The 14,799-nt window shown below is 45.0% G+C and overlaps 1 protein-coding gene across 3 annotated transcripts; it reads right to left on the reverse strand.

The window, feature by feature from the left end:
- Window positions 1-3,023: 3,023 nt before the first annotated feature.
- LOC115106680 (lysophospholipase-like protein 1) lies at window positions 3,024-13,712 on the reverse strand. 3 transcript variants are annotated; one of them, XM_029629656.2, is made up of 5 exons: window positions 13,604-13,712; window positions 8,944-9,043; window positions 6,574-6,743; window positions 4,507-4,622; window positions 3,024-4,208 (listed from the first exon to the last, which is right to left on the reverse strand). In XM_029629656.2, exons 1-5 carry the CDS (start codon window positions 13,701-13,703, stop codon window positions 3,957-3,959), a joined length of 738 nt encoding a protein of 245 aa, XP_029485516.1. In that variant the 5' UTR covers window positions 13,704-13,712; the 3' UTR covers window positions 3,024-3,956. The 3 variants fall into 3 exon arrangements, with proteins under 3 accessions (XP_029485516.1, XP_029485533.1, XP_029485525.1); XM_029629673.2 differs by lacking the exon at window positions 13,604-13,712 and adding an exon at window positions 9,679-9,854; XM_029629665.2 differs by lacking the exon at window positions 13,604-13,712 and adding an exon at window positions 9,616-9,852.
- Between the last annotated feature and the right edge of the window lie 1,087 nt (window positions 13,713-14,799).

The raw sequence follows: 14,799 nt of genomic DNA on the forward strand, positions 1-14,799 counted from the left end.
CACTCAATAGTTTCCCCTGTTTATCAAGAATGTTCCACCACCCAAAGGAGAGCTGGTGTCAATATGGGCCAGCATCCCTGGGGTACGTTTTTGACACCTTGTAGAGTCCATGACCCCAACTGAATATTAGAAAGGTGTTCCTAATTGGTATACTCAGTGTAAATCACCTGCACTTACCTCTAACTTTCTTCAGAGTGGGGAGATCACCATCACAAATTGGCCCTGGCTACAGCCCGTGACATCTCTGTCCAGAGCCCAGCTCCAGCCTCTTTTAAAAGCCAGGTACAGTTCTTCTGGGGGGACTAATTCAGATAGTGCATGTCAGTCCAGCGCTTCAAGCCTCCTCAACCCTCTGCAAAATGTCAGTCACATCTTGCGCCATAGGCTACACATGTCAGTCCATCATGTATGTAAACAACTAGCTTGCCTGCTCTACCCACACTGATTGGTTAAGTAATTGAATGAGCTAAATGTTTTTAAAAAACGGTTTATTTCACAGGTTAAAAAAAGGAACAGAAAGGAACCAGCATTTTTCTGGGGGTCAAACCGGTTCAGAACTTATTTTTGCTGGTCGGAACAGTTTTTCTATAAAGTAACATTAACTCAAGTTAGACCCTATTCTTCAATTCAGACTATTTATAAATCCTAATCTACAATAAATGGGCTATTGAAATAAAATGAGAATACAATCAGATTTTGGCACTCTTGCTCACACATTTCCTAATTAATTTGGCTGGCACACTGTACAAAACAAATGTTAGAAGAATATATTAGACACTACAACAATAATCTAATCCCTAGACCACAAATCATTTAATACTGGATTGGAATCCATAGTATCTAATTACAAATCATCGACGGATGGTCAAGCGTTGCGATAGACCAATTGAGTGGTGACCTCTAATTGGGTGGGGGGGTGACCAGATGAGTGATCTGGAATCTTTCAACATCTCGGCTCCCTCAGCCGGGAATTCCTTCTGCTGTAGCCTGGCCACTCTGGAGCAGGTCCACATGGAAAGTAGTGCACAGTGGAAACTGGCAGCCAAAAAAGCCCCGACTTCGCAGTCCGCAACTCTTCCAGATTAGCATTCCTTCCCCCTGACACATGCACCGTGAAGCAGATTATCATCTGAGCCGACAGGGGACGCACTTTAGAGGAGGAGGGAGGGGAGGAGAGGAAGGGGGAATACCTCAGGAAAAGAGAGAACAAGAAAGCAAAGAGAAGGGAAGGTGGAGAACAGAAGGGTGAAGTTAGAAATGCCAGTGAGAGAGGAGTGAGGTAGGCTAAGGGTTAAGAGGCCAGTTACAAGTTAGGGTGGCTATGTAATTGCGATCCGCTAGTATTGTAGGAGCCTCACAAACAGTGACGGGAGTTGTAGTGGCATATCATACGCCAATTAGTGGTGAAAAGTAAGGTATTGGATAAGGAGTGTTGAGAGGACTTAAAGTCTACAGTGGAAAAGGGTTGTCAAGGTGAAGGCTGTATCCTCCTCGTTTCGAAATGCAGCGTTTTTAGAGGCGTCGACAAACACTTGTTTCTTCACCAAAATTTCACCTAGAGAGGAGTAGACCGCTGAAGGCCTCCTTCAATTACCTACATATATTCCCGCCACTAAATCACAAAACGCATGGATGGCAATAGGCTACAGCTCAGGCCTCTCAATGGCCAGGGGAAGAGAGGTAGAAAAAGAGAGAACGTGTGGGGGCATGGAGGGAGGGAGCGAGTAAGGAGCGATGGCTAAGGAGGCATACAAGAGAAGGGGAGTGTGCCAGTCGGTGTAGGGGAGGAGAACTGCTGGCCGCTCAACAGTAGCATTCTTTCACACATAGCTGGAAGTAATCAGCGATCAGGGCCAGAGAAAATTCAGAGCTCAGTCTGTTTGCTTTGGCCGCACCTCCCACCCTCCTCTCTTCTTTCTCTCCCTTCCCCTCGACATGGGCTGAGGCCCTGAGCGCCCCCCCATCTTCCACCTCCCCATTCTCTTCTCCCTTTCTCAGCCCCCCATCCCAGCCACACCAAACCACTAAGAATGATCTCAACATTGTTGCCTAATCCGAGTTCACCTGATACTCACGTTTCCATCCTCTCCAGTTGAAGGAGACAGAGAAAGAAAAACCTAGATAGAAAACGGGGAGAGAGCATGATTAACAAATAAACATTGCACATGATTTGTTGGGTGATTAGAAAGTGGAGAGTATAGTGGGAGCACAGAGACTTTAATCAGTGTTGAGTTCAACACACGTTGATGAAACAGATGCTGGAGGTGAACGCTTCCTAAATGGTGGATGGTGTTGAGGCCAACTTCTAATTGAATTTGAATAGCCTTACTGCTACTGTAAAAACAGCTAGATGCCAAAGCATTTTGGACATACAGTTTATATGTTGGAATGAAAGCATGCACGGCTGTGACGTAATAAACATGCATTTTCCTTTGCAGTGAGATACATTTTTGGTTTGGTGTTCTTGTGTGTAGGGGGACCATGTTACATTCTCTAGCTGGTTCTGAGCAGCTATCATTTTTCATACCTTATTCATGTCTTTTATTTGATAGTAGTTGCAGTCTTGTGTCATCGCTGCAACTCCCGTACGGACTCGGGAGAGGCGAAGGTCGAAAGCCTCTGCTTCTCGACACAACGCACATCCAACCCGGAAGCCAGCCGCACCAATGTGTCGGAGGAAACACAGTACACTTGGCGACCTGCTTCGGCCCACCACAGGAGTCGCTAGTGCGCGATGAGACAAGGATATCCCTTCTGGCCAAGCCCTCCCTAACCCGGACGACACTGGGCCAATTGTGCGTCGCCCCATGGACCTCCCGGTCACGGCCAGCTGCGACAGAGCCTGGGCCAGAACCCAGAGTCTCTGGTGGCACAGCTAGCTCTGCGATGCAGTGCCTTGGATCACTGCGCCACCCGGGAGGCCCCCACCTTATTCATGTCTAAGTTGCTGATTTGTTATAGCCTATATCATGTAAACCACAAATATATAATTTATAACAAAGTATTTTCCAAAGGGTGACTGCTGATGTTGACAGATGTTTAATTTATAGCCAGGACTACACAAGAAACGTGAATCATTTCCATAACTCATTATGTTCGGCACCTAAGTGTTACTACTGCTCACTCATGATCTTCCTGTGTTCTGACCCTGGCCTGCAGCCCTACACTAGTGAAGGTAGCCCAACATCCGGACTACCTTAAGCACAACTCCGAGAGAGGCTGCAGGTAGGAAGAAGGGAAGAATAGCTAACTGCTTCTTCCCAATAACTATCAATGAGGCGATGTGTGCTACGGAGCAGAACTACTGAGCAAACAGAACAGACCTCCGCTCCCTCCATCCCCACACATGTTCAACACATTCCCCAGCGCAAAATGATAATGGTGTATAAAAAAAAACAGAGCGAGCAAGATTGACTAAACAATTCCTGTTCTCTCTACAGCAACGGTACTAAATTGACTCTAGTGTTAGTTAAACGATAGGGGTGGAGGCAGAGCATGCTCCCATATCCTATCAGAGTTAGACAGACGAAGAGTGGAGACTGTACAAGTGCAGAGGGAGTGGTTATAAGCACACTCAACTATCACATGTTCTCTTTTGAAGGGAACCACACAGCTGTTGAGGACACTAAGCAAGCACAACTGACAGTGTCCAAGCAAAAAAACAAACATTTATTGACACATTTTTTAAAAAGCGGTATTGTGTCCAACAGAGGTTGTGAGGAGGTGGTCCACAGCCCACTCAGCATGTTAATATCCTTTTCACACTATAGTAGCGACCTGACCGTGCTGGCGCGCTTTTCCAGCTTTGTTCCAGAAACTATGGGCAGTGCTTTACCAGGCCAGCGCAGTACCGTTTGGTTTGGCTCATTTTAAAGCAGCTCAATAGTGTGAACGTGTTATTAACATGCTAATAGCGTGTTGTTAATGTGTCTGTTTAGTGGTGTGGGGCTGACTGGTCACTGCCCACTGGCGTCTAGACTGTCCGGGCGCAGCTTGGTGAGGATCCAGGAGCGCAGTAGCTCAATCTCTGGCCGGGAGAGCTGGTGCTGGAGGCCTGGGAACGAGTGGAAGGTGGTTGTCATCCCAGCCTTCTTCAGCAGGGCCGTAGTTTCTTCTCCCCACTTATGGAACACCAACTCGTCTCCTGTCCCATGGCCCTGGAATAGCTCTGGGAGGGGGCTCCCCGCCCTTGCCCGCTCCTCCACAGCCTAGCAGGGGGAGAATAGTCAGTCAGACACTTCTAGACAGCTTACTAGCACACTCTATAGGCCCAATATCTCTGTCAGAACCAAGTGCAGCCAACTCCTGATAAATGCAAGATCTTGGGACTGACATGGAGCATCTTTGAATTGGGAAACTGTATATCAATACACCAATATGTCTCTACCACTATCTGTCATTCAAAGGACAGATGAGTAGGTAGTTGTAGTTTTTCTGGCGCTCTAATCAAGATTTAGAATATTGTCTGTTTAGTTTAGTAGACATACCAGTGACAACCTGCCTTACCTGATATACTACAGAGTCTTTGTTGAGAAAGCTGGACAGAGCAAAGACTCCTGCTACGTCAGGGTGATAACGGCACGCCAGGTGGAGGGCCATAGCTCCGCCCATAGAGAAACCCCCTTTGGACGAGGAACAAGACAAAACAGAACATGTCATTGCACTGGGTTCCATTAGGTGTCTTTGTATAGGTATTCACTGAAAATGTGTATTGAATATTGTATCCAAAGTGCTTTTCCCAGGGGAAAAAAACAACAACATTTTTTCCAACTGTGCATACTGGCAATAATATAAGATAGGAACATAATAATAAATATATTCATTTATTATTATGTATGAGTAACAGTAGTTTAAGCCATCCTGGCAGTTTAAGCGGTCCGAAGTGGAAAATACTCTGCCTTTGACTGAGAAAGAAAATAAAAAAACATTAAAAATGAAACAGGCTCCATAGTTCCACATCATCAGCTTTTTCGCTCCTCAGGAGTCGGCATCCGTTCACGAGCCCGTCCTTAATCTCACACATCTGGGTACATCTGGGCACACGGTGTACATCTGGGAAAGTGTGAAAGTACCCATCATCCTGTCAGAGGGGGAAGGGAAGAATGGAGATATGGGGGGAGTTCACACGCTTTGCCCAACGAATAAAACATTTGTCCATGAGATTCTGTTTCTTTCTTTACTTCACCGGCTATACTCCTTGAACCAAAAAAAGGTGTTATCTAGAACCTAAAAGGGTTCTTTGGCTGTCCCCATAGGATAACCCTTTGTAGAAGCCTTTTTGGTACTATGTAGAGCCCTTTTGGGTTCTACCTGGAACCAAAAAGGGTTCTCCTATGCGGACAGCTGAAGAACCCTTTTTTCTAAGAGTACATACTTTGAGACTGTCTTTCTGGTATACTCTCAGTCTCTCATTCCAATCCACGATAACAAACCTCAATCATACATTCACATTCTAATGTCTCCTTCTTTCGTATACCCCTCCGCTGTGCTGTTTGGTACAGTGCTGCTGTGTGTTTTCAGTGTGTGTGTGTGTGAGCCTATATGTGTGAAATCATGACTGTGGCGATAGCTTCTCTTTTCTGAGATTTCCCAACGGATCCATGCTTTTTTAAAGAGTGAAAAACATGAACACACAAGCCTGCGGTGGCGGCTTGTACTTGAAAAAGTTTTTTCCATGGAAAGTTCTGCCGCTTGTCAGTCCGTCAGCCCTGCAAGTGGACTCCGGGTACAGACCACTCCCGTTTCTCCAGTATGCCGACTGATTCCAATGAGTATTTATAGTTAATGACAAAATGTTATGATTTAGGAAGATAATATTTCTCCCAGGAACATGTGTTTTTTGAATCACTTTCTCGAGTGGAGTTCAGGGGCTTTTCTGGCGTTCCACACTGGGCCTTTCACACAAACGCTTGGCTCTTTTTCTCTCTCTTCTACTCACAACTATTTCCGTATATTTATATATTTCAGGGCTGGTAGGTTAACCCTTTTCCCAATGTTCACATCGGTTTCCCCTTTCATGGATGCTATCATTTGTTCTCTTACAGAGACATAAAACTTGCGATGGCCACCCCCACATATTTCCTGTGGGAACTCTTACCTAGGTTCTAAAATAGTGTTTATGGCGCTTGATCCGAGCAGTTTTATGTCATTGTCATTTACACGCGAACCTGATAACCAAACTATTTGGGGAAAAGGATTTGCTGAACCCGAGAATCCCTCCAGAAATACTTTACGGTTCATAATTGGCAGCGTATAAAAGGGTAAAGAAACCTGATAACTTGCATTCTTCATTTTATATCATGACAGAGGGAGTTGAGAACACCAAGGCCAAGAGAGAGAGAGAGAGAGTGATGTGTGTAGAGAGAGAAAGAGCAAGATCAAGCAAATGGGCAAGTGGATGGGTGCATAATACACATTCAGGAGGGGGTCATGGAGTTAGGAAGTCATGAGGAAGGTAACGAGTGAAGGAGAGACCATACAGCCAAATCTGACATATGGTCAGAAAGAGACAGGGAAATAAAACAAACAGCTCTAGTAGCAGCAGAATTAGCGTGTATGTGTGTGAGACAGTACCTATGATCATCCTGTGTTTTGGTACTCCTGCCCTGATCTCCTCCTGTATAACCGCTCCCAAGGAGTTGGCCATGGCGTCTATAGACTCCAAGTGCTCCAGGCAGTCGTGTGAGATCTTGTAGCGGTCAAACCACACATTGGACAGAGCCCCCCGCATGGGTGTGTACGGCCTGAGGGGTCAACAGAAGACGGAACAAGATTCAAAGTTTAGCTATGAAATGAGGAAAGGTTTGGGTAGTGAGGGTCACATGGGAGGAGAAGAAGAAGATTTACCCCTTTCCACAATATCGTGCTGACCCGAACCGCACTGGTTTGGAAATGATCTGTTCACATGGTCCATTCATCTCGGTGCGGTAGTATGAAAAGGGTATTAGGCTATTTAGCCTATTTAAAATGCTATTCAGGGTCCATATTCATAAAGCATTGGAGTAGGAATGCTCACCTAGGATATACACTGCTTAAACAACACAATGTAACTCCAAGTCAATCACACTTCTGTGAAATCAAACTGTCCACTTAGGAAGCAACACTGATTGACAATAAATTTCACATGCTGTTGTGCAAATGGAATAGACAACAGGTGGAAATTATAGGCATTTAGCAAGACACCCCCAATAAAGGAGTGGTTCTGCAGGTGGGGAGCACAGACCACTTCTCAGTTCCTATGCTTCCTGGCTGATGTTTTGGTCACTTTTGAATGCTGGCGGTGCTTTCACTCTAGTGGTAGCATGAGACGGAGTCTACAATCCACACAAGTGGCTCAGGTAGTGCAGCTCATCCAGGATGGCACATCAATGCGAGATGTGGCAAGAAGGTTTGCTGTGTCTGTCAGCGTAGTGTCCAGAGCATGGAGGCGCTACCAGGAGACAGGCCAGTACAGCAGGAGACGTGGTGGAGGCCGTAGGAGGGAAACAACCCAGCAGCAGGACCGCTACCTCCGCCTTTGTGCAAGGAGGAGCACTGCCAGAGCCCTGCAAAATGACCTCCAGCAGGCCACAAATGTGCATGTGTCTGCTCAAACGGTCAGAAACAGACTCCATGAGGGTGGTATGAGGGCCTGGCGTCCACAGGTGGGGGTTGTGCTTACAAGCCCAACACCGTGCAGGACGTTTGGCATTTCCCAGAGAACACCAAGATTGGCAAATTTGCCACTGGCACCCTGTGCTCTTCACAGATGAAAGCAGGTTCACACTGAGCACATGTGACAGACGTGACAGTCTGGAGACGCCGTGGAGAACGTTCTGCTGCCTGCAACATCCTCCAGCATGACCGGTTTGATGGTGGGTCAGTCAGTTTTTGGGGGGGCCGCACAGCCCTCCATGTGCTCGCCAGAGGTAGCCTGACTGCCATTAGGTACCGAAATGAGATCCTCAGACCCCTTGTGAGACCATATGCTGGTGTGGTTGGCCCTGGGTTCCTCCTAATGCAACACAATGCTAGACCTCATGTGGCTGGAGTGTGTCAGCAGTTCCTGCAAGAGGAAGGCATTGATGCTATGGACTGGCCCACCCGTTCCCCAGACCTAAATCCAATTGAGCACATCTGGGACATCATGTCTCGCTCCATCCACCAACGCCACGTTGCACCACAGACTGTCCAGGAGTTGGCGGATGCTTTAGTCCAGATCTGGGAGGAGATCCCTCAGGAGACCATCCGCCACCTCATCAGGAGCATGCCCAGGCGTTGTAGGGAGGTCATACAGGCACGTGGAGGCCACACACACACTACTGAGCTTCATTTTGACTTGTTTTACGGACATTACATCAAAGTTGGATCAGCCTGTAGTGTAGTTTTCCACTTTAATTTTGAGTGTGACCCCAAATCCAGACCTCCATGGGTTGATAAATTTGATTTCCATTGATCATTTTTGTGTGATTTTGATGTAAAGAAAAAATGGTTTAATAAGAATATTTCATTCATTCAGATCTAGGATGTGTTATTTTAGTGTTCCCTTTATTTTTTTGAGCAGTGTATAATCATAATCATTATTATCTTAAAGGCAAAACTGATCCTAGATCAAAACTCCAACTCTGAGATGCTTTATGAATAGATGCCCAGAGGTTCCACCTGTCTGGGTTAGTTCAGTTATTTCAAAGACAACAGTTGAAGGGCTTCGTCTGTGTGTTGAGGGGTTTCAGCAGCTTGACTGCAGTACTGCATTTAGCGGCAGGTAGCCTAGTGGTTAGAGCGTTGGAATAGTATCCGAAAGGTTGCCAGATCGAATCCCCAAGCTGACAAGTTAAAAATCTGACGTTCTGCCCCTGAACGAGGCAGCTGACCCACTGTTCCTAGGCCGTCATTGAAAATAAGAATTTGTTCTTAACTGACTTGCCTATTTAAATAAAGGTAAAATAAAACAAATAAAAATACCTGGCTGGAGCTGTGGGATATACCACTCTGATGTGGGGGAAAGCCAGGTCTGGTACCGAAACCTCTTTGACCCATGCTCGCACTCCCCGTCCAGTGTCTCCTGCATGGCAGAAGTGAACAGTTAGCCAATATAACTGACTCACCAGTCACGAGGCTTACAGAGCAGAACCTTGGTTTCACCAACATCCCGTTCACATGCTACTGACTGGTGAATATTTGATACATTTTTATTTTATTTAACATTTATTTTATCTGGGAGATATCAGATAAATACATATAGCATTCTGTTTTTTCTCTTGTGATCAAGCCCAAATATTAAGTATCCTTAGACTAACATTTCCCAATGCTGACCACTCAATTGAATGTATCGATCTACGTAGCTTCTGTTTAGCTACATTATTCATTTGCCACAGTAGGCCATATCATAACGCAGTTACAGTTGCGTGGAAGCCACATTGTATAGTTATACATTTCAAAAGACAGTCAGTCCTGTCTGTCCATCACTGTACACAAGCTTTCAGTATCCAAATCGAAGGTACTCTGGCAATGCTACAGGCTAGGCTACAGGTCGCTAACCTACCAAAACTCCTAGTTATTATGAGGCTAGTTCAGCGTAGTTACCGTTGAAGAAATGTCACTAAAACATCGGGAGCAGTGTAAAAACGTAACCACCTGAGCCGTGTAAGAAGATGACCGACGCGGAGTGTCTCCCGGTTGGAGATGCAACACACTTGCCTAGAAGTTTGCTGCTCGGTACGGCAGCCATCATTTCTCTGTGTCTTGCGAGACTACAGAGCAGACGGACAGGCCTCTGTGATTGGATAGATGCAGTTTACAGATGACCAAAACCTAAACTCCCGATAGGTTGTTTCTGAATGCACATTTTTCTCAATCCGGAAGACTCAAAGATTAGGGAATTTACGATGCATGCTCCAAGGCTGCTATGAAGGCTACGTTTGGTAAATTATTACAATACATTTTCACTTCCCCTTTGTAGGATGAGCATGTCAGAATTCATGGGCAAGGACCAATTTCCCCCTGATGCTATTTAGAGCCACTAAAGTATGAGTTTTAGTAGCCCCACAAAAACTGATGTCAGTGTGCTCTATCATGTGTGCAGTGATTTAATGGAATGTCTGGATCTACAAATACTTTTAAACACATTCTAAGGTCTTATCTTTTATAAACATAGGCCTGTTTTACTCAGATTCGGGTCATTTTCACTTGCCTTGGACCACACAAACTGTATCCCAACCCTGACCCTCAATAATGTTGCAGAGAGGGATCAGCTTGAAAGTGAGTGGCTATCTTGCTGTGCCAAATACCAAAACTATAAACCCACTCGGGTCATTACCTCCATTTTGTGTAATAGAACAGACTATAAATATTTCATGAACCTTTCACTAACATGTTTTACATGGGAAGCTCCCCTCTTTAGAACAGGCTTGTTGATGTGAAACTTGATATTAGGCCTACATGTCTGGGTCATGGTGTCTGTGCCATGTAACGTTGTTGTCCTTTTATTCCTTATTTGACATTGCACAATGGTTGTATGACAAAGGAATGCACGGGTGTCTTTGGAGGTTGATGTGGAATATGGTGTGAAACATGACACATTAACTCAATCATTAACAAACTTAAAAATATATATATATTTTTTTAAATCAGTGAGCACCACAAATTTGTGCTTTAATTGTTTTCATGATTATTTCTTGGTATAAGTAGCTTCACTACATAGACAGAGGTGAAATAAATATTCAATACATCTAATGTGGGTTTTGTGTGAGTTGTTCAAAAGAACAAAATGTATTTTACGTTTAATTGAAGCCCATTGTGTGGCCTTGTTATGGGTGGCTCATGTTTTGGATGGCACGCTGGAATGAATTCCCTCTGAGTGATTCATGCTGCTGACTGATAAGTATCATGCTGACTGATAGGTGATGCTGACTGATAAGTGACAAGTATCTCACCTCACACTTTATCATCAGTGTTGTACTCATGTCCCTGTGCCTACCTTGCCCAGCTCTATCCTCACCTGCTTGTTATTGCCTATGATAGCATCTGGGTGTGCATGTGTTGGTGTTAAAGTGTGCTACCTTGCTTCCGTGAGATACCCGTTGCAGCAGTGTCATAACAAATGTATTTGCAGGTTTAAACCAGACAGTGAAAAAATATGTTCTAAAGATAACTTTAGCACTCATACCCCTGCCCCTCACAAACAAGCACTCGCTCATTCAAATTCTAACTCCGGTTAACCCATGCACCCTATAAGTGGCTAAGTCATGTGGCTCATAGTAATAACTAATAGCAATAGCACATACAAGTCCAAAAGAGATTGAACAATCTGTTAAAACTTTCAGTGTGTGTGTGACAGTGTGAGAGTGTGAGAGTGAGTGAGTGAGTGAGAGAGAGAGAGAGAGAGGAAAATAAAGATTTAGAGTGGGGTCAGTTTGTAAGTAAAGCATTGCAGTGGGTTTGGCGCTCTCTCAGGCTTTCAGAGGTTGGTTGTTATAAACAGTAAACAGTAGAGGCTCTGGTGGCCCACCGACAGTAGCTGTGGAAGACGTAAATCAAACTGTGATTTTTTTCAGTAGTGCTGTTATAGACTGAGTCAGAACTAAACATGCCACACACACACACACACACACGTTTCTCAGGGAAAGAAATAGCTGATCTGTCTTCATTTAAGGGACCCAAATCCCCCAGAGCTTTACACCAGATGCTGTCCTCTCCTAACTATATATATATATTTTTCAAAGTGAAATAAAAATGGGAGACGTTAAGCCGTAGAGGACAATCCTTGCTTCTGTTAATTCCTGCTTCTGGTTTTATCATATTGGAAAGTTTGACTGGGGAGTTAGCACTTTGATCGCAGCAATTTTTCACCCTGTTGTTTTTCTTTTGCCTTTCATTTTTCACTTTTTTCTCTCTAAATGTGAGCTCACTGGTGAGCCCGTTGGGGGCTGCCGTGGAAAGGTAGCTTCTTCACATCGATCAGTGCTGATAAAATAATCACCACACTCAGATTGAGGGGAGCGATGAGTTAAACAACTCATCACTCTCCCTACTCAGAGGTCTTTCTGTGATTCAGGTCCATGATAGGGTTTTTATTTATAGAGGAACTTAGTTAGCAAAAGGAAAAATGCCAGCAATGGAAACTTGTTCTCCCCTTTCCAGTTAGGCAGGCTAAAGGGTATTGGTTTGATCTTACATAGTACACTCATAACTCAAAGGGACTCAACATGGACTCAACACAGCAGTCACATATGAATCATACTTCAGTCCACTTTGACTCACACATGATAGGAATGACATCATTGGACTCCCAGCTCTGGGAATATACATATCTACAGTATGGCCTTGTGTCATCTAGATATCAGTGCTTTATTACTGTAGTACTGCCAAGGCTTCTGAACTGTGTGCAGTAACAATTTATTTATGCCTACTATGTGATCTGTGACGTGGATGCACTACAGGTGTTAGTGTCCTCTTGGCAGAGGCTCCAGGTCTCTGTATGATCAGGACCTGTCCTCACACCCTGTATAGTGCCGTTGCTGCTGACTCTACTGACCTGCGTGTCCTGCCTCAACCCACAATACAGTGTGCTGCCTTGGCTGCTCTCTCACCGCGTTTTATGGCCTCACTTCAAAGGTCCCTGCTGCAGCCCTGCCAGAGAGCGCCACATAACTCAGCCAACATAAAAGTATGGCCGACCATAAATTTTTACGGAGAAAAAAACCTAAGTAAACACAATGGGCTCCTAACAAGCAAACTAACGGAGAAACAATGCCACTGCCTCTGCCCATGTTAATTTGGAACCAGCCAAGTCAGCTGTTGACGGTTTCGCTTTAATATCTGTAAATGTATTGTCATTATGTACCCAATCCATAATTCCTCCTACCTACAGCGGTGCAGAGGTATTGGGTTTTCAGGAATGTGCACGGGAGGCCAAGGAATTTTTTGGCGATGTGATTTTATTTTCAGGGTTCACTTTGATGTGGATGGATGTATTCTCCATTCTCTCCCTTAACGAGAAAATCAGAAGCATACATGCCAGCACAAAGGTCAACTGGGAAAAGTCTACTTTTATGGAGAAGTTTTGGTTTACACAACCATTTTGATGTGATAGTTGTATCTAAGTTTAAGAGCAGAGTTTGGAAGGAATAATCTTTATGCTCTCCTTGCCTTTTTATCAGAGCTATGAATATCCATTCTCTCTATCCTCTCTCAGATACCACTGCATCCATAGCTGCACCTCATCAACCCCATTGGCCCTGCCATATTACTGTAGCCGCCCTTCTCTTGTTCCCTCTATGAAAGTCTGCTGTCAGTGCAGGAAAAAGTTGGGGTATAGAATTTGCCTCTAAATGTTTGCTTCATTAGCTAATAGTGGTTGAGGTCAGACGTGGGCTAGGGAAAGCTGATCCTAGACCAGCGCTCAGGGGCAACGTCTCCCCAGAGTATTGGGGAAGCACCTGCTCTCCCCGGGCCTATGATTTAACCATAACACAGAGCTTCTGTAGCTCTGACTTCAGAAAGGTTTCTATTACACAGGAAAAGTGGGAAGCATTGTTTTCTGAGCTGTGAGCGGTCACAGTTTGCGCTCATGCCAACTTCCAACTGTATTTTTGGAAAATAAAGGGTGAAGTGAGAGCATTACCACAGCATTTTGCACGGCACAGGCTCCTCTCTGGGTTGATTTTGGATGGGGGAGGCCCTCTGGAATGGAGCTTCCCTCTTTGTTTTGAAGGACCTGTCATGGAGAATGACTGGGAAGCAAAAATGTTGAGGGGCATGAAATAGAGAGAAATTCAGAGAGAAAGTGATGCAACACACAGTTCTGTATAATGACTCATTTGAACCCCCCAACAAATTAGAATGACCCTTGTAATATTTTGGTTGTGTCTGAGATCATATTGAATTTATATTATATTCAAACAGATAAGCCCCGACCAAGTCATTGGAATCACTGTCGTTTATCTGACTGGCTGAATAGGGAGAGATACAGGAGGAAATGTGAAATCCGACTCCTGATCTAATCTCCCCCTTTCCCCTCTACCCCACCCCAAAACATTCTGTTCCCACGTCATTCAATTCTGATGTCCTATCCCAGGGGCTCTAAGTGCCACATCCCGGCCCTTCCTCTCACCTTGCTTTGAAATCAGACGCTGGAAGAAAATATGAAGTTATTTGTTTATTCTCCCCCCCCCTCCCCCAAAATAATTGATCAAAATAAATGTTGTGGTGTTATGCAAATGTGCCACATCCCCTGCTTAACAGGGTAGCCTTACTTTTTGTGCCTCTGTCTTGAGATGGTCAACCCTGGCTAAACTCAATGCACAAGCTACTGTTAGACTGACTTTTTAAAGAGACATAAACAGTCGATCTAAAGCCCTGTTGGCACCATGGTCCATGCACCCTTGAGACACTGACCGTGTGTGTCTTTGAAGTAGCACCATGGTAGAGTACTTGAAACCTCAGGTAAAATGGCCATGAGCCTCAGCTTTGACTATCGCTTTCATTCCGTGTCAGCTCACCTGCCACTAGCAATTTTCTAAATGACACTGTAGGGCTATTGCTAACCAATGTCCACTCTAGCATCCCCACCTAGCTTCTATTCCTGTCGCCACCGAGCAGCAGATGATGCTGGGAATCTGCCAGCCGGAATATAAAAAGGGCCAGAAGATGATGGTGCCCCCTCCAACAGGAGTGACTTGATTTCAGAGAGAGAGAGAGAGCGAGAGAGAGAGAGTGGTGGTATGGGGGCCAAGGGGCAATGGGGATCCTCAACTTGGAGTCTTGAGTTACGGGTTCACATGCAACACTGAATGGGTTTCACTGACAGGTGACAGGGAT

The sequence above is a fragment of the Oncorhynchus nerka genome, linkage group LG3 (genome assembly GCF_034236695.1).
Source record: "Oncorhynchus nerka isolate Pitt River linkage group LG3, Oner_Uvic_2.0, whole genome shotgun sequence".
Taxonomy (NCBI): domain Eukaryota; kingdom Metazoa; phylum Chordata; class Actinopteri; order Salmoniformes; family Salmonidae; genus Oncorhynchus; species Oncorhynchus nerka.